General features: G+C 56.3%; 1 protein-coding gene and 1 long non-coding RNA gene across 5 annotated transcripts; one reads left to right on the forward strand and one right to left on the reverse strand.

Annotated features, from left to right (window-relative positions):
- The first annotated feature begins 81 nt into the window (after positions 1-81).
- On the forward strand, positions 82-18,159 carry LOC123651439. The gene is made up of 3 exons (XR_006740162.1): positions 82-93; positions 11,654-11,655; positions 17,972-18,159. It is a non-coding gene; the product is annotated as an uncharacterized LOC123651439 (long non-coding RNA).
- SLC27A4 (solute carrier family 27 member 4) lies at positions 738-13,336 on the reverse strand. Of its 4 annotated transcripts, none has more exons than XM_036416266.2 (13): positions 13,316-13,336; positions 11,312-11,478; positions 9,183-9,577; positions 7,570-7,728; positions 6,241-6,310; positions 6,044-6,135; positions 5,142-5,251; positions 4,681-4,890; positions 4,397-4,523; positions 3,670-3,807; positions 3,314-3,478; positions 3,073-3,219; positions 738-1,484 (listed from the first exon to the last, which is right to left on the reverse strand). In XM_036416266.2, exons 1-13 carry the CDS (start codon positions 13,322-13,324, stop codon positions 1,327-1,329), a joined length of 1,947 nt encoding a protein of 648 aa, XP_036272159.1. In that variant the 5' UTR covers positions 13,325-13,336; the 3' UTR covers positions 738-1,326. The 4 variants fall into 4 exon arrangements, with proteins under 4 accessions (XP_036272159.1, XP_045429626.1, XP_036272160.1 ...); XM_045573670.1 differs by lacking the exon at positions 13,316-13,336 and adding an exon at positions 12,780-13,065; XM_036416267.2 differs by lacking the exon at positions 13,316-13,336 and adding an exon at positions 12,795-13,064.
- Positions 18,160-18,201: the final 42 nt, after the last annotated feature.

Genomic DNA, 18,201 nt, shown 5'->3' on the forward strand with positions numbered 1-18,201 from the left:
CCTCCCCCTGAACGGCCAGCTGCTGGCCTAGGGCGTGGCCCATAGATGCTCTGCAGGCATGTGTGGAATGGGAGTGCTTCTGGCTTCCCTGTTGTCTTCGCACCCGGAGGTGGGTGGAGCAGTGGGAAGGGCCCCCTGGCCTGGGGTTTACATTCCAGCCCCCACTACATGCTATGTGACCTCAGCCAAGTGACACAGTGAAGACAAAAATCAGGGATGCAGTGCCTAATGCCCTGGGCTGGGTCGGACTCCTTTCCCACCAGGCCTTGCGTTCCCAGCCTGGGTGTAACTCCAGTGATGGGGCCAAGGGCACTGCTGACTCTGGAGCCCCGGTAAGCCTGCTCCAGAGAGCTTTCCTGAACTCTGCTAGAGCTCGTTAGGCAGCCCTGCTCTGCCTCGGCAGGGCCTGCAATCCTCCAGGGGAGCGCATCCCAGGAAAAGGGGACAGCATGAGCAAAGGTCTGCAGGGGGGACCCTGCTCTGGGCTAGGTTTCCTCTTTCCAAGGCTCTGAGCAGCCCTTTCCTCATAATGGCTACCTTCAGTTCTGAACCCTCCTTAATCCCATTTCCCTGGTGGAAAGACCGAGTCACTTGCCCAAGACCCAGGTGGGAGCTGTAGCATCTCACCTGCCCTAAGCCCAAAAGAGTGAACAGATGGGTGCGTGAGTGAAGGGGCCAGCGGGGCAGCAGGTGGGGCCTGCATAGGCTGGGAGAGCTCAGGTGGCATGCATACAGGCTGGGGGGAGTCAAGGCAGAGTTTATTGGCCCTTGAGTGCCCCCACCCCTCCTCCCAAAGCCAGGTCAGGACTGAGATGGAGGTGACATGGACAGACCCAGGCAGAAAGGCCCTGCCTGAGGACAGCCACCAGGGAGAGGGGAGGAGGGAGGAGGCGCAGTCGGGCGGCCTGCTGCAGGTCGGGGTCCTCTCCCATCTTCCTTCTGTCTCTGCCCACTCTACTGGCTTCCTGAGTCTGGGGGCTAATGCCCTGGTCCCATTTACAACCTCCCTGGCTCTCGGAGGAGCGCTTGGCAACCCTCCCCTCCCCCTGGCCTGACCCAAGACATCATCCTGAGGGGCCCAGTCAGTCTCAGCCTGGGGCCCTGCCTGGCCTCGAAGACATGGGGCATGAGGCTTTCACAGAAAGCCCTGGGGGAGGGGGAGGCGGCAGTGAGTCACTTGGCAGTTTGAAGGGGGAGGGGGCCAGCACCTCACAGTTGAGGTGCTGGGCCCTGCTTGCTTTGGTCTGGCATTACCCAGGACCCCTTTGGGGTGTGAGCTGGGGCTCTGGACCCAGTATCTGCTGGCCCTGAGGGTCTCAGGGCAAATCACAGTTTCTCCTCGCCAGCCTGGATGCGGGTGTAGGCCTCTTGGTCCAGCGGTAGGTAGCGGCCCTTCCGGGCATCCAGGTAGAACAGCGGGTCTTTCACAGCAGCAGGGTCAAAGCCTTCCTTCCGCAGCTCCGTCTTCTGTAACTTAAACGTCCCTGAGGGAGCAGAGGCCGGGGAGGGAGAATCAGAGGGTGCAGGCAGGGGCTGAGCCCCCGGGAACCCACCCACTGACAGAGGAAGACCAGAGAGGCATAGGAAAGGGCACATGTGGGGCGGCAGATCCCTTTGTAGTTTGCAAAGAAGGCTCCATCCACTTCATTATGTACCGATTCTCAGAGCAGCCCTGCATTACCCACCTCCTTTTTACAAAAGGGGAAACTGAGACCCAAAATATGGGAGCTATTTGTCCACAGCCACATACTGAGTGACAGCAGAGGAAGCAGAACTTGGGTCTCTGTGATGGCTCCTTTGATCTGAGCACCTCCCTGGCATTTAATCTGCTCATCAAACCGTGTCCATCCATATGCTATGGATTCTAAGATGTACATGCTTTCAGATTTTAACATCCCTGAAATAGTGTCAGTGGCTTTTTTTAATGCCATGTTTCCCCGAAAATATGACATCCTCCGAAAATAAGACATCCTCCGAAAATAAGACCTAGCACATGGAAAGATAAGAATCCCCTGAAAATAAGACTTGGCGCAACTTTGGGAGAAAAAATTAATATAAGATACTGTCTTATTTTCGGGAAAACAGGGTAGTATCAAGCAGGGCTGACATGATAACCATGTGGGAGGTGACCAGGCAAGTGAGACCGAGGCTGAGCAGCCAGGGAAGGGCCGGGAAATGAGGAGAGTCGGAGCAGGGCAGCAGGGACTGAGCAGAGCAGGACGGGGGTCAGGCCGTGGACTTCCTGACCACCAGATCACTCCTGAGTCGTCAATGTGCCAACGACAGAAGAATGGCACCGTCTGTCAGGCCACTGTAGACCCACAACTCACCTCTCCCCACGCCCCGCCCTGGCTGCCTGCTACCCCCGCCCCCCATTCCATGCAGCAGCAAGAGGGCTTTGCAGAACCTGAATCTGGCCAGCTACTACCTTGCTCAGCCAATCCTGTAGCTCCCTACTGCCCCCACCCCAGCCCCCAAGGCTCTGGGCTTCCAGCCGTTAGCCCCTCTTCCCCCCTCATGCCACTGCCCACCCCTCACTGACTCCCGCTTTGGGGGCCTTCTTTTACGCCTCTAGTGTCCAAGGTCCTCCTGCCCCAGGCTTCACACTGCTGCTCCCGGAGCCCAGATTGCCTCCCACTGATACAGGCCTCCTTCTCACTCAGGTCTCAGCCTAAACAGTCCTCCGAAACCCCTTCATTCACTTTTCTGCCAGTTTGATCAGAATTCCCTTCTTAATCTTGGAATTCCCTTCCTAAGGCTGTCTCCGCTACTGCGCCAGAAGCTCCCAGAAAGCACAGGTCCCGTCAGAAACCGTTACCTAGGCCCCCAGGGCTTAGCACAGTGTCTGGCATATAGCTAGGACTCAACATTTCTTCCATTAACGAATGGATGAACTTCTCTCTCTGAAGACTCCATCTGCTCACTTGCACACAGGGAGGTCAGTTTATCAACTACCTGGCTAAGCTATGGGTGAAGTTCAAGTGACAGCACCCAGGTCTCTCAAGAAGGAACTGGGAAGGAGCCCGGAAGGAGCCGAGGCCTGCACTGCACGCTGGAGCAGGGGAGACAGACCTGTTTTGTGAAGCTCAGGCATGAGGCGCAGGAAGATGGGACGGGCGTAGAGGGGCAGCTCTTTCTCCAGCAGCTGTGCGAAGCGCTCCAGGTCGCAACTGCCCGAGGGGTTGGCCACAGCAGCCATTCCGGCTCGGCCCTCGGTTCCTGAGTGGAGTGAACAGTGAGTGGCTGGCAGTGCCCCCTCGTGGTACCTCCGGGTACACATACCGGGTACCTCACACCCGCCCACCAAAGATACCTGGCACCTCGACACCGTACACTGCCACATCGGCCATGTCTAGCAGGCGGCTGAGTGTGCCCTCCACCTCCGTGGTGGACACATTCTCGCCTTTCCAGCGGAAAGTGTCCCCCGTGCGGTCTCGGAAATACAGGTAGCCCAGCTCATCCATCACCAGTACGTCACCTAGGAGAGGGTGTGAGGCAGGGCTTAGGCCAGTAGTCCTGGCTGGATCCCAAGAATTTGCTTGGCTGAAGGGGATGGGATTGGGCGGGTCCTGGGGAGGTGTCCTCTGAATGTGGCAAAGACCCCTTCCTTGCTCCCCATTCCTACCCTCCGCTGGGGCTGTGAAGGGCTAGGGAGAGGAGCCCACTCACCGGTGAGGTAAGCCTGGTCCCCCTTTTTGAAGACATCCTTGGCGATCTTCTTGTTGTTGGCACCCTGGTTGAGGTAGCCGTCGAAGCGCCGCAGGGGGTCCTGCTGGATGATGCGGCCCACCAACTGGCCCGGCTCACCTGGGGGCGGAAGGCAGGGCCAGATTTGCCATGGTGGCCTCTTCTCCGATCCCCCTGCCCCCAAATGCACCCTACGTGCTGATCTGCCCTCTGGTCACACTATTTCCCAGTGCAGCCCCCCAAGGCAGGGCGCTTCTCTTGGCAGGTCTGACACACGTGGGCACTCAGTGGTATCTGGTCACTGAGCCGAAGGAAGGATGGACAAATAGCTGACAGGGTGGCTGAACCCTATACGGACAGTCTGGCCACAGCAGCATTCCCTGGGCTCCTGGCTCAGCTCAAAGAGCTTCACGTTCTGCAGCACATGATCCTCCGGGCCACCCTGTGAGGCAGTGCTGCCATCAGCCCCGATGCTAGGTGGGAGTCTCGGGCCCAGAGCTAAAGGGCTGAGCGAGGATCGTCCCAGGCGGCCTGGACCCAGGTCCTCAACACAACAGAGAAGAGATGAACAGAGGGAATAAACGACTAAGAACTGACTGACGGCCACTGGTCAGACAAGGTTTCCTCCAGCCCACCCCTGACCTGTTTTCCTCCTGGGCCAACCCCTCCCCGCCAACCCCCAATCCCGACCCCCAACCCCAGCACAGACCTGGCTGGCAGGGAAGGCAGACACCATCGGGCCCCCGGATCAGCTCCATGGTGTCCTCGTTGACACGCACTAGCCGGATTGGGTACACGAAGGACAGGATGCGGCTGTTGAAGCCACAGGCTCCCACCTGCAAAGGCCAAGACTTGGGCCTGGGCTCTCCCCGTGCGCTCAAACCCGGGCAAGGTGTGCGAGGACACTCCAGCACCACTCTCCCTGCTGGAACCCTGCCCTCCCTCCTGCTGCCAGTGCCTTCGCGATCCATCCATGTCCCCACCGGAGCATACCTGGCTGTCAAAGTTGCCCAGGCTGCAGTTGCACTCGGTGGCCCCGTAGAACTCGGCCACCTGGGGGATGTTGAAGCGACCGGAGAATTCCGTCCATATGGACTGTCGGAGGCCGTTGCCCAGCGCCATGCGCACCCGGTGCCGGTTTTCCACCTCCCGGGGCGGCTGGTTCAGGAGGTAGCGGCACAGCTCACCGATGTACTGCACGATCTGGAGGCGGACTTGGGGTGAGTTTGGGTCCCGGAGGTTGCTCTCACTTCCCACCTCCCAGTCTCCCGGGCCCCTTCCCCTACTAGCTCTGGCCCTCCCCACCGGGCAACCCTTTTCCTCTCCGGGCCTCAACCTCTCCATCTGAACAATGAACAACTGGCTGCCTCAGCCGTAAGACAGAAGTCCCGAGTGGAGCTGGTGGGAGGGTCACCAGGGGGCAGGGATGGCTCATCTCCTTCCCGCTCACTCACTGTGCAGTTATACTTGATACAATCATCCCAGAACCGAGAGGCGGAGAATTTCTTCCGGATAACCACTGTCATGCCATGGAGCAGGCACTGCCCGACTCCCACGATGTTTCCTAAAGGCAGAGGTAGCCCTGGAGGTCAGCGAGATGGGCCACCCTTCCCTCCAGAGCCTCGTCTTACCCAGCCCAAAGGTCCTTTCCCTTGGTCTCTCTTTCCTGTCCTCTCCCTCCAACACCAACGATAATCACTCCCCTAGTCAGACATCTTCCATGGCTTCCCTGTGCCTATTGGATCGATTACACACTCCCCCAGTGTCTGCAGAGCTGACCCCAAGTTCCTGTTCTGATAACCGTAATGATGCCCTTCAACTGGGGGACTAAGTTAGCCACCTGGCTTCTGCACCTCAGATCTGCCTGCACTGAATACACCTCTTCCAGGAAGCCTTCCAGGCCAGACCGAGCTCTTCCCTGGAGCTGAGCTCCTGTTCCCTGACCCTCCCACACTCACCATGCCATTTCCTGTATCATGTAAGGTGGGCCTCCATCATTCATCCTGCCCCAACACACACCCAACTACAAGCACCTTGAGGACTGGAACTATATTTATTCCATCTCTGTCTTTCCTTAAGACCAAGCAGCAAGGCCATGTATGTCCACGGGAACAAACTGAACAGTCAGACCAGCCCCGGTGCCCTGCGGGACATGGCCATACAAGCGATCAGACTGGAGTGGCCATCTCGTTTTTGTTGTTGTTTATTTTTTGGCCATCCTTGTTCAGAGCCCCAGTCAATGGCCACATCTGGATCTGAACCCTGACTACCCTTGAAAGCTCATGTGTTTCTACTGCAACCCGCTGCCTGACAAGAGGGCCAGGGTTCCTGAGGCCCCAGGAGCGGCCCCCGTTACCGGCAGAGTGGTAGAGCGGGAGGCAGTCGTAGACGATGTCATCGGGACGCATGCGAAAGCCGTAGTACACCAGGGAAGCCATGCGGTAATACCTGGGAAGGCAGAGGGCGGAGAGCTCAGCGGGCCCCTGGGAAGGCAGAAGGGGGGGTTCCTGAGCCCTGTCACCCCGGCTCTCCCCCCAGGCACCGGTCCCTTACCTGCTGTGCACCACGATGGCAGCTTTGGGCAGCCCCGTGGTGCCCGACGTGTAGATGTAGAAGAGCTTATCTGAAGAAAACAGACACATAAGCATCTGTGAGAGGGGGCAGCAGAGGGCTGAGACGGAGTCAGACGGACACGTGTGCATGTGTGCCATTCAGTGCCCATTCCCATCACACCTCCTCCAGGCCTGCTCTGCTGAGCCCAGACACCACTCTCTGCTCTAATGTCTGCGTCTGTTCCGTCAACAACCCTTTTCAGGCCCTCACTCTGTGCCAGCCCCAGAGAGACACCGGTGACCGAGAGGAGCACAGGCTCTGCCTGGGCGGAGGCTGCAGCCGCGTGAGACAGGCAGGTGCAGACCGGCACCCCAACCTGAGGACAAAGGGAAGCGCAGGGCCTGTCCAAGATGAGGCTCAGCACCCCCAGGCTGGAGGCTCCGGGAGGTCCGAACACCATGGGGTGACTGCATGTTCCTTGTTGACCATCTCCTGCACTTGTGTGCCTGCCCTATGCCAGCCTAGGCTGCACACCATGAGGGCAACAGGCTGAACCAGCCCGAGTCCCCGCACCAGGAGATAAGATCTGTATATGACAGAGTAAATGACTAGAATGAGGACAATGACCTGTTACGGAGCCCTTCCTGCCACACCCTAGTTCCCAGTGCATCTATTTCAATCCTTAGTCACTACACAAAACAGGCTGCTACCACCGCCTATGGCTGTAGGAACCCAGGGCTCGGAGGGGCAGCTCAGGTGTTCAGGGTCACACAAGGGAAGAAGCGACAGAGCCAGAATATGAACTAGTCCACGCTCTGAGCCACCGGGAGATACAGCAGGCTATGGGCTCCACAAGGCAGTATGGAAGAAGAGAGGCAAAAGGGCCTGGGGGGCTGCCTGGAGGAGGGGAGGTGGAGACAGGCAGCCCAGTACAGGGAGGATCACAGCCCAATAAGGGCCTGCACCGAACAGGTGCTGGATGAATATTTAAAGGGCCCCTGGCCCAATTCCAAACAAAACTTAGAAACAGCAGGTTTTCCCGGGCTCCGCATGACCCTGAGCACGTTAGGCATCCATGAAGGCTTGTTCAACAAATCAGATTGTGTGAGCTCCTGTGTACTCGACACCATGCCCAGCACTTCCCTAAAGACCAGCTCATTTAACCTGCAGTAACCCCAGTTACTGTACCCATTTTCCCAGATGGGAAAGGGAGGTGACAGGACTCCCTCCAGGTCACACAGCAAGTATGCGGAACACAGGCCTCTGGCCATAAGGCCAGTGACCTGTCCTTGGCACCTCAGGGTTCCTCTGAGAGGGTGCGAGACTCACCTGTGAAGCCCTTGTCAGGGCAACTGGGCAGGTGCTTGGGGGCATCTTCCAGCAAGGGGTCCAGGTGCTCTGTGCTGGCAGGCACTAGGCTGGGCTCCCACGGACCGGAGCAGAAGAGGCTGACTGAAGGGTCCAAGCTGGCATGGATCTCAAAGACAGCTGCAGGGGAGACAGGGCAGGTCAGCAGGCACATCCCAGGAACTCTGCTCATGGGCATGCTGTCAGGGGAGGCTGGCTGGGTAGGCGGAGAGAGAAGCACCCAGGACCTCATAATAAGAAAGATGCTGATAGGAGCAACAGCTCCTATTAGCTTCTGGCTAACTATACAGTGGGCTCTTTATCTGCATTCTCCTGCTCACACACCCTAGGAGGCAGGTACCAATATCAGCCCATTTTACAGATGAGGAAATTGAGGCTCTGAGAATGAGAGGGACTTGTTCACAGCCAGAACATGCTGAACCTGGGAATCGAAGCCAGCTCTATCTCACATGAAGGTTTACTCTCTTACCCACTGTACTAGGCTTGTCTGTGGGGGTCTGGGTAGAAGGGAGGAGGGGGACTCAGAGGCTAGCAGCCCTCCAGCCTCTTCAGACAGTGGGAACCTTCTCTCAGGCTCCCCCAAGCATTACAGATGGCCACCCGCCCTAGGCATGGGCCAGTCCTGGCCCACTTGGCCCCATTTCCTCTGGCTTCCTCTTTTTTATCCAAACACCTCCACTCGCCCTCTTCCCCTTTCAACTTCTCAATAACCTTCCCTGTCCATTACTCCACAAACCACAGCGACGTGGGGAGAAGGAACAGGAACACTGTGGCCATGCCCAGATCAAATCTGGGTCCCGCCACTTACCAGGTGCCTGAGTTCCTCACCACTACGAACCTCAGTCTCCTCATCTACAAAGCCGACGACAGGCCCGTCCGCAGCAGGCTCTGTGAAGGTTAGAGCTGCGCTTGTCAAGTACATGCTCAGCACCCAGTTAGTGCCCGGTGTGGCGGCCAAAAACCATAAGCTCTGCAGGACAGCAGAGAACGGACTCTTGTGCCCATTTTATAGATGAAGAAATGAGGCCTAATTAGTCATAAGAATGGTTACCAATGAAATCTGAGAGCTGAAACCGGTTTGGCTCAGTGGATAGAGCATTGGCCTGCGGACTGAAGGGTCCCAGGTTCGATTCCGGTCAAGGGCATGTACCTTGGTTGCGGGCACATCCCCGGTGGGGAGTGTGCAAGAGGTGGCTGATAGATGATTCTCTCTCATCAATGTTTCTAACTCTCTATCCCTCTCCCTTACTCTCTGTGAAAAATCAATAAAATGTATTTTAAAAAGAAAAAAAGAGAAGAAATCTGAGAGCTTACCTAGCACCACTTTGCTAGTGCTGCAGGTGAAGCATTACCTTGAAAACAGTATGAGTAGGTACTATAGTGAAGAAACGGGAGGCACAGGGAATTCTGGTCTCTTACTCAGGATCACCAGCTTACTAGCGGCAGAGCCCAGGCCATCTGACTCCAGGGCTCATGCTCTTAACCTCTGAGCTACACAGCTTTCCCGGGGCTGGAAGAGGTCTGTGCAAGGTTCCACGGGACTTCCTGCCTGTCCCTGCCCCTTTGGGGCTCACCTGGGGCCATCTCACTGCCGAAGATGAGTGCGCGGGCCCGGGAGGTGGTCAGGCAGTGGCGCAGGGCATCCCGCCGGAGGTTGGTGTTGATCAGGGCCGCCTCCACACCCAGCTTGGCCATGCCCAGCCACAGGCCCACGAACTCATTGCGGTTCTCCATGAAGAGGGCAGCCACGTCGCCGGAGGCCAGGCCCCGGGCCTGCAGGAAGTTGGCCACACCGCTTGAGTAGTCATCCAGCTGGCGGAAGGTCCAGTGTGTGTCGGTGCCCTCGAAGATCAGGGCGGTCTTGTTGGGGTGGCGCTGTACCGTGGAGGCGAACAAGATGGGCACCGTCCGCCGCTCCCGCAGGTACCGCCGGACCTTGGCCTTCACCTTCAGGAGCACCATGCCGCCGCTGTGCGGGAGCCAGCCAGGGAGCGGTGACTGCTGGGCTGGCAGTGGGGGTCCCTGCACCCTGGCCCAGGGTGCTGCCCCGTGGGCCTACGGCTCCTAAGCCCCATCACTTACAGCACTCCCCTTGTCCAGCCCCTGTATGCTGGGCCCGTGACACACGCCAGCTTGCTAACGTCATACAGGGACCAGGGCAATTACTCCCTCCCCTGCACAGAGGCGGAAACTAAGGCTCTGCCAACACATGGCTTGCCCTGGCTTCGCAGGTAGAGATCTGAAGCCCATCCCTCTCTGGCTCCAGAGTGCAACCCCTACTACCAGCCCCGTCTCCTCTGAGTCTGCTGCTCCGTCAGAGCATTCTGGGACTCCGGGCCCAAGTCAAGATCTCTGTCGGGGCCTCCCACAATGCCGTATCATACCTCCCCCACACTCCAATAAAGGATGAGTTTGCGATTTGTCCAGTCTTCCTCTCTGTGAGCCCAGCAAGGAGAGGGCTCCATCCTAGTCACCACCTTGTCCTCTGGGCCCTGCTCAGTGCCAGGCAGAGATGTTCAGCAGGTGTTTGTGGAATCGCTGGCCACACCCCCCTCTCCTGCCCTGCCCCTGCCACCTCTGACCCCTGAACTGTCTCAGCTTCCCAGCCTCTATGCGTTTGGTGATGCTGTACCCTCTGGCTGGAATCCCTTGATGCCACCACCTTGAGGTATCTCTCAAGAACAACTACTTTGGCCCTAGCCTGTTTGGCTCAGTGGATAGAGCATTAGCCTGAGGACTGAAGGGTCCTGGGTTTGATTCCGGTCAAGGGTACATGACTGGATCCCCAGTGGGGGCACACTGGAAGCAGTCAAATCAATGATTCTCTTTCATCATTAATGTTTCTATCTCTAGCTCCCTCTCCCTTCCTCTCTGAAATCAATAAAAATGTTTTGTGTTTTTTTTAAATAACTACTTTGCCCCCAGAAGGCCGCCTCTGATTCCCCGAGGCCCTGGCCTAAGCCATCTCTCCCTGCCCGCTCCCACAGCTCTCTGCTGCTACCACCCTTTGTGCAGTGGCCACTCTCTACTTCCTTCTGAAATCAAATCAGACTGACAAACGCTGGGCTGCCTGTTCTGGGTGTGAGTCAGTGTGTTGGGCACTGGGACATTACTGTGAGTAAGACAGCCAGGGTCTCTGCCCACATGGCACTGCCAGCTTAGGGATTTACTGTATGCCCTAAGTATCTCCAGACCAGTGCAAGCTTGGCCCGGGACCGGGTCTGCCTTGCTCTGAGAGCCTCGCACCTGGCACAGAGAAGGTAACAGCAGGTGATTCTGGTCCAGGACATCCCTGTGGAGCACACCTGGCATTCTCTGGGGCGGTTTTCCCACATATCTGACTCGGAGCCCTCTCAGACTCCTGCCAATCCAGGGACAGGACTTTCCCACAGGGATGTAGTATTAGCCACTACAGTCCCCTTTCAGATGTCTCAACACCTCTCCCTGAGTCTTCCACGCTATGTCCCAGGCCCCCAAGTTGGCCCCAGGCTAAGGACACCAAGTCAGGGAGATTCCCCAGGAGGAGACTGTGACCTTGGAGGGGGAGGTACCTGTGCCGGGGAAAGAGCGTGGAGAAGAGGTGCTGCTCTGGGGCCCAGCTGCCCTGCGCTGGCGAGGCCCCGGTCTGTCCTGGGGAAACTGTGTGGACGAGGAGCCCGCAGAGGTGTGGGAGGCTCCAGGAAGGGCTAACCCAGGTACTCACAAAACATCGCGCCTGATGGTCTTGATGAAGATCCGGACAAAGCGCCAGCCGCCAGACCCCAGATAGAGGAACAGCAGGGAAAACACCACCTGAGTCCAGGGCAGTTTCAGCACCAGCTTGGAGAAGAGCAAGGCTCCCACGAGAGACGCCCCGAGCAGCATGGTGGCCTGTGAGCACAGGGTCGTCAGTGGATTCAAACGGCCAAGTCCTCCACTCCCTGGCCCAGTCAGCCAGGCCACTATGACCCCATGGGGTCAACCTGTAGTGTGTCTTGGCCCTTGACGGGCTCCCTTTCCAGGGCTGTCTGGAAGGGGCAGGTAGAGGCACTGGAGGAGAGGTGAGGAGTTCCAGAGGTGACAGGCAGGAGGCTAGGGTCTAAAGCCCTTGTCCCATCGCTGCCCGTGATTCTCCGAGTGACCTTGGGCAAGTCCCTTTCCTGCTTTAGGACTTAGTTTCCTCCTCTGCGCAATGGGTGTAGTGAGATTTGCTCTCAGAAACCTTTCCAGCCAAAATAGGACAGTCCACTCCCCTGACATCTAGGGTCCCTAACCAAATGGCTTGGGGAGGAGTACTAAGGTAAGTACCTCTGGCTCCGCCCCCATACCCAAAGACCTGGGCAGGTTGTGTGGAGGACCGGGCCAAGCCACAACACCCCGAGGGGCAGCTTCCAGGGAAGGGGCCTTAGCCCCGACCCTGCCCAGAGGCTCCGGCAGCGCCATGGCTCTGCTGGCCCATAGGGGGCGACAGAGCAAACGGGGTAGAGTCCGGAGGTGCGGATTGCTGATCGCCCGAAAGCAAAAGATGATTGAGAGGGCGAGGGCCTTGAAAGCTCCGCCGCAAACACACTCAGCGAGCCACTCGGGTGAAGATTTGGGGATTGAGCTCAGGGGGAGGGGAAAGACTGGCCGGGCTGAGATTACAGCGCCTGGGTTCTATTCCTGGCTCTTCACGGATTTGCTCAAGAGGGCGGCAGGTAGGGCTGAGCTTTTCTCCAGGTCCCATTCCTGGGGAGGGGGTGAAGGTCACGGCTGTAAGATAGCCGGAGGGCCTCCACGCCAGGAGGAGGACGCGGTCTGGACCACAGAGAGCCCTGACAGACCACCTCCCTCTCCTTCACGCGGAAAGGAGAAGCCGGTGGTACTGAACTAGCGACCCCAACTCCAAAGCCAGGACCTACCTGCAAGGTCCTCAGACCTCTGGCCTTCCAGAGCCGCCAGAGCCAAGGGTAGGAGCCCGCCCCGGAAGGCTGGGAGATGGGATGTGGAGAGAAGAGGATGCCTAGTTCCCTGGGGACCCTGTCTCAGGTCCGGTCACTGCATACAGCCCCGGCCCCTAAAGAGCCAGGGTAGCGGCAGAGCGGCCGGCAAGGAGACAGACAGCAGCAGGGCGCGCCTCTCACCCGAGGCCGGCGCCGTCGCACCTGCCTCCGCCGGGCCGGGCACCTTCCCCCGCCCAGGGACCCACTCGCCTGGTCTATGCTCACCCAGCGTCGGCCCCGCCGCGCGGCGCCCCGTCCAGATCCGGCCCGGCAGCGGCAGCGGCGTGGAGGGCGCGGGGGGCGGCAGCCGCCCCTGGGCGCGCAGAGCCGGGTCTCAGGAGCCCTTCGCCAGCTCTGCGCCCTGCATGGCCCGGACAGTCCCTCCTGCCGCTCAGCGCCGCCCGCCCGCGGCGCTCCTCCCCCCGCCTGCCTCCAGCAGCCCAAACCGGCTGCGCCGGCCGGCAGCGAGGCGAGCCGCAGAGCGAGAGGCGCAGGGCGGTCCCAGCGCGCTCGACGCCACCTGGCCCAGCCCGCTCTGCGCGCGCGACGGCCGGAGGCGACGCCCCCCGTGGCATCCTGGGAATTGTAGTCCGTGCCGCAGAGACCCGTGCTTTCTTCTCGCCGCGACCCGCCTTTCCCACCGCCCTCCCCTCCGCACCCAGTACGGGTAAGAGACAGGCCGGCTCCGCCTGGGCCCCGAACTCCCAATCCTCCGGCATTCGGATCTGCGGGAGAGCACCCCCCACCTGCCACATTGGCGGAGAATTGGAGTCCGCATTTAGACCCGGCAGATTTCGGCAAAGGCCCAGCACCACACCTATAAGAGCTGGAAGTGTGGTTTCAGACAGAGAAGGGTTAAGTCTAGTAATAGTTCTGTGGCAAAAAGGCTAGCGCATTGGACTTCTATTTGAATTTGGAATGGTTATTCGAAAGTTTTGGATTCGAGGTCCTCCCTCAATTCCATTTTTTTAATGTTCTATTATTTTTTCTTTAATGATTAAGGTATTGCATATGTGTCTTTATCCTCCCATTACCCCCCTCTCCCCTAAGCCCCTCGTGCCCTCACCCCCCCTATAGTCTGTGTCCATTGGTTATGCTTATGTGCATGAACACAAGTCCTTTGATCTCTCGCTAGGTTTTTTTGTTTTGTTTTGTTTTGTTTTGTTTTGTTTATGGACACAGTACCTTTCGAGGTTCAGAAGACCTGCAGATTTGAGCGCCTCTCACCTCCTCTTCTGGGACAATAAACTTGGTGCCCGGATTGCTGAGTAGGAATCCTTTCTCTTCCATGATAGTATCTTGTAAGCAATCTGGCACACCTGATGGTACAAAGGGCACGGATCTAACTTTGGCTTCTAATCACTGAACCCTGCAGGAAATTAACCTCCAAGTCAGTGACCATATTTGTCATGCCACCTGCTAAGCCCTGGGCCACTGGCCAGCTTCCCAGCCCTGTGCAGCTAGCTCTGGGCCTCTGAAAACTTGGTTCCTTAATGTTGGTCATCCACAGTTATCATCTGTCTTTGAATAGCTAGGTCCCTTAATCTCTTAATCTAGTAGAAGTCCTTAGAAAGGGGGTAGGGGCAGTTTTCAGGGTCTACTCATAGGGATTAAAAATGAAAATATGGCATGATAAGCATTTGGACCTATTTCTTCCAGAGTAGAGGGTGCATCCTTTTGGCGGAGCTAGGTAAATTGAAGCACCTCCTTCTCATGGGTGTTACAATCAGGAGGCAGTGCTGCACTGGGTGCTTATGGGTGTGGACATCCCACAGACTTGGGTCAACTCAATTGAAAGTCAAAGTCTCCATTTCTTCTATGTAAAAATGAGAACATACTGATGGTGATTATCTCACAGGGGTTGAGTGGAGAGTCATGGGGAGTTTTTGAATTAGCACTTGACATACTTGCTATTTTTTAAAATATATTTTATTGATTTTTCACAGAGAGGAAGGGAGAGGGATAGAGAGTTAGAAACATCAATGGGAGAGAAACATCGATCAGCTGCCTCCCGCACCTGGGACCTTTCAGTCCACAAGCCGATGCTCCATCCACTGAGCCAAACTGGCCAGGGCGACATACTTGCTATTGTGGTTTACAGGCTCATTGACCACAAAGCTCCACAAAATCTAGGCAAGAAGATTATCTCTGGTTGTATCCACAGGGTTTAGGAAATAACAGAAGCTTGATAAAGGTTTGATAGGGAGAGTGATTTGGAAGCACTGATCTTATCCACACCAGGATCCAGGGAAATAATTATGATTATTTCCACATCAAGTGCAGAGGTCATATGCAAATAAGGCAAGTGAGAATTTGAAGGAGGATGGTGGTGACCAGCACCCCCGTTCTCCTCCACCCAGGCAGGTCACATTGGTGAAGCCAAAGCGGTAAGCCCACAGCCACGGGGCCAGGCCTGAGGGATAGATGCAAAGGGACAGAGGCAACAAGACAATCTGCCTTCAAGTTGCTTATAGTCTAGTTTAGGGGTGTCGAACTCAATCAGAGAAGGGGCCAAAATCTAAAATCCAGCCTAAATCGAAGGCCGAAAGGTTTACTGAACAGTCATAAACTGTCATTGTGATGGAAACGCAGCGGAGTGCAGTGATGACAGCGCGGTGCGGGCCACATTGCAAGGCCTGGCGGGACGGATTTGGCCCGCGGGCCTTGTGTTTGACACATGTGGTCTAGTTGGACACACAGAGAGGGCATGTGGAGATTAGATCGCTAGACGAGGCTGCTCACCGCCCTTGGGTAATACCCACCACACGTTATTGTGATATCTTCTTTGCTTTGTAGTCAGGTGCATTGGGGTTGCACTTCCACCCCCAACTGTGAGAAAAAACTGGGCAAATCACCTCTCCCCATGGAGCCTCAGTGTCCTCATCTGCAGAATGGGAATCCAGACATCATGGCCACCGCTTCGTGGGGCTGGGTAGTGATTGTGCATGGCAAGCTGTCAGCCCAGAGCATGACAGCACATGAAGCCTCAGCTGCCACAAAGTTTCTCATCCAAGAGGGTGGGGACGCAGCCGTCTTGAGCACTGAGCACCCCCAGCGATCAGCAAACACTTAGCAGACACTAGTGGGCTTGTGCATCAGGGTCCATGGGCAGGGAAGGCCACGTGGTGGGGAGGGATTGGAAAGGTCTTGGTATGCCAGGTTTTGTCCTGGTGTGGTGAAGAGGCATTGCAGGTTCTTAGGAAGGGCAGGAGCTGGATGCTGTCATTTGTGGGACAGGCTCAGCCTAAGCTGACCTCACAGTGGGCTCCTTTCCACGGACATGACCCCCATGGGCCCTGCAGGAGGGAACATCAGCACTTGAATCTCCAGATTTGCCAGAGCCTCACATTTGGACTCACTTGAATTAAACCTCATCAGAGTGGAGTGATTTGACCGCTGGCACCCAGTAGGCACTTACCCCATAGATACCCAGTAGTGTGGCGTTAGTGACCTCTGAGTTGTGTAAGTCCACCCACTCTGGGTGTGTGCAAAACAAACAGCTCTGGTTTATTTGTACATGATGACCTCAGAGGCCTCCAAGGGCCTTCCTGGCAGATGACAGCTTCCATTTCCTAAGTGTTTACAATGTGCTAAGCTACTCGAGCACATGGCCTGTTGTGGGACAGGCACATTACTCTCCCTGCTTTACAGAGAAGAAAACAGAGGCTCCGGGGGCAGAGCTGGTCAGTGGGGGGGAAGGAGGGGCAGATCTGCCTTTAGCGCCTGTGCCCCCAAACGCTGCTCTGGGACCAGCTGCAGGTGTGGTTTTTTTTTATTTTTAAATATATATCTTATTGATTTTTTACAGAAAGGAAGAGAGAGGGATAGAGTTAGAAACATCAATGAGAGACTATCATCAATCAGCTGCCTCTTGCACACCCCCTACTGGGGATGTGCCCACAACCAAGGTACATGCCCCTGACCGGAATCAAACCTGGGACCTTTCAATTCACAAGCTGGCGCTCTATCCACTGAGCCAAACCGGTTTTGGCTGCAGGTGGCTTTTGTGGGGCAGAGGGAAAGGGAGTGCCCCCTTGGCTTCTGGGAGAGGACTCAAACCTGTGCGCTGAGACAAGGTCCACCACCCCGGCTGTGGGACCCAGGACACTCCCTGAACTTGAGACCCAGGGTCTTTGCCATGAAGTGAGGCTGTGGTGGGGGCTGAATAAGGTCTTGCATGTGGGATGCTCAGCAAGGGGCTTGACATCCATTCCTTCAAGAACGTGTGTGTGCCAAGCAGTTCCCAGCAGTGAAAGAATAGGTCCCCACCCTCATGGAGCAGACATGGAACTGGTAAGTAAATAAAATAAATTCAGAGTGCTCTGGCCCGGTAGCTCAGTTGGTTAGGGCATCGTCCCCATTCATGAAGGCTGCAGGTTTGATCTCTGGTCAGGACACATACAAGAAGCAACCAATGAATGCATCAATAAATGGAATGACAAATCAGTGTTTCTCTCCCTCTCCCTCTCTCTCTGAAAAATAAAAGTAAAAATAAGTAAAAAGTTGAAAAAAAAAAAAAGATAATTTCTGAGTGGTAAGCACTCTAACAAGGTGATGCGGATAAAGGGGAGGGGGCTGTTTCAGATGGCGTGGTCAGGGCAGGCCCCTCTTGAGGTGACATCTGAGCACAGGCGTGAATAAGAAGCTGACTATGGAATGACTTGGGAACAAAGACAGGAAAAAGGTCAACATGGTTTATTAAGATGTATGTAAGTTTCTAGGCAGAAGTTGACAGGGCCTCGTGGCCTGTGGTGAGAACTTGGTACGTGGTAGCTACAGCCAGTATAATTTTCCTCCAACTGGTGACTAAAATGCCACCCTATGATCTGGAAACAGGACTCTGCCTGCGACCCCTGCTAATCCTAGTACCCAGCGCCCATCTCTTGCGAGCTGCCGAGGCCCAGGGTCGTGCAGGCACCAAGATGCTGGAGCAGGTGAGCTACCAGGCTGGGTAGAGGCCACCTCAAGTCTGACCTTTCTCCCTTAACCTTGGCACTGTTGACTTTGACTGCTCTGGGGACAGTGCCTGGGACCCTGGGAAGCCATGGAAACAGCTGGCAGGTCTGGAAAGGCCTATCTTGCAAAGACCGATGAGGTATGAGGAGCTCCCTCCAACCTCCTCCTCTTTCTGCAGAAACTCAGAGCTCAGGAAAAGACTTTCCTCTTGAAAAGATGATGGCTTGCCGAAACTGGTTTGGCTCAATGGATAGAGCATCAGCCTGTGGACTGAAAGGCCCCAGGTTCGATTCCTGTCAAGGGCTTGTACCTTGGTTGTGGGCACATCCCCAGTAGGGGTTGTGCAAGAGGCAACTAATCGATGCTTCTCTCTCATTGATGTTTCTAACTCTCTATCCCTCTCTCTTCCTCTCTGTAAGAAATCAATAAAATATATTTAAAAAAAGAAAGATGATGGCTCCGAGGTCAGCCTCCAGCCTCCCACGTCCTCCCTCTGCCACTGGAGCCCTAGACTGGGATGTGGTGGGCACAAGACTGGCACACGGGCCTGGCAGTGCTGAGCAGGTCTGACAATTCCAGTCCCAGCCCCAGCTCTGCTCCTGTTGCCTCATTAGGAAAATACAACAAATAGTACCACCTCGCGCCATGACTGCTGGTGTCAATGTGATACCAGCTT

This window comes from Pipistrellus kuhlii, unplaced genomic scaffold (genome assembly GCF_014108245.1).
Source record: "Pipistrellus kuhlii isolate mPipKuh1 unplaced genomic scaffold, mPipKuh1.p scaffold_m20_p_53, whole genome shotgun sequence".
Taxonomy (NCBI): domain Eukaryota; kingdom Metazoa; phylum Chordata; class Mammalia; order Chiroptera; family Vespertilionidae; genus Pipistrellus; species Pipistrellus kuhlii.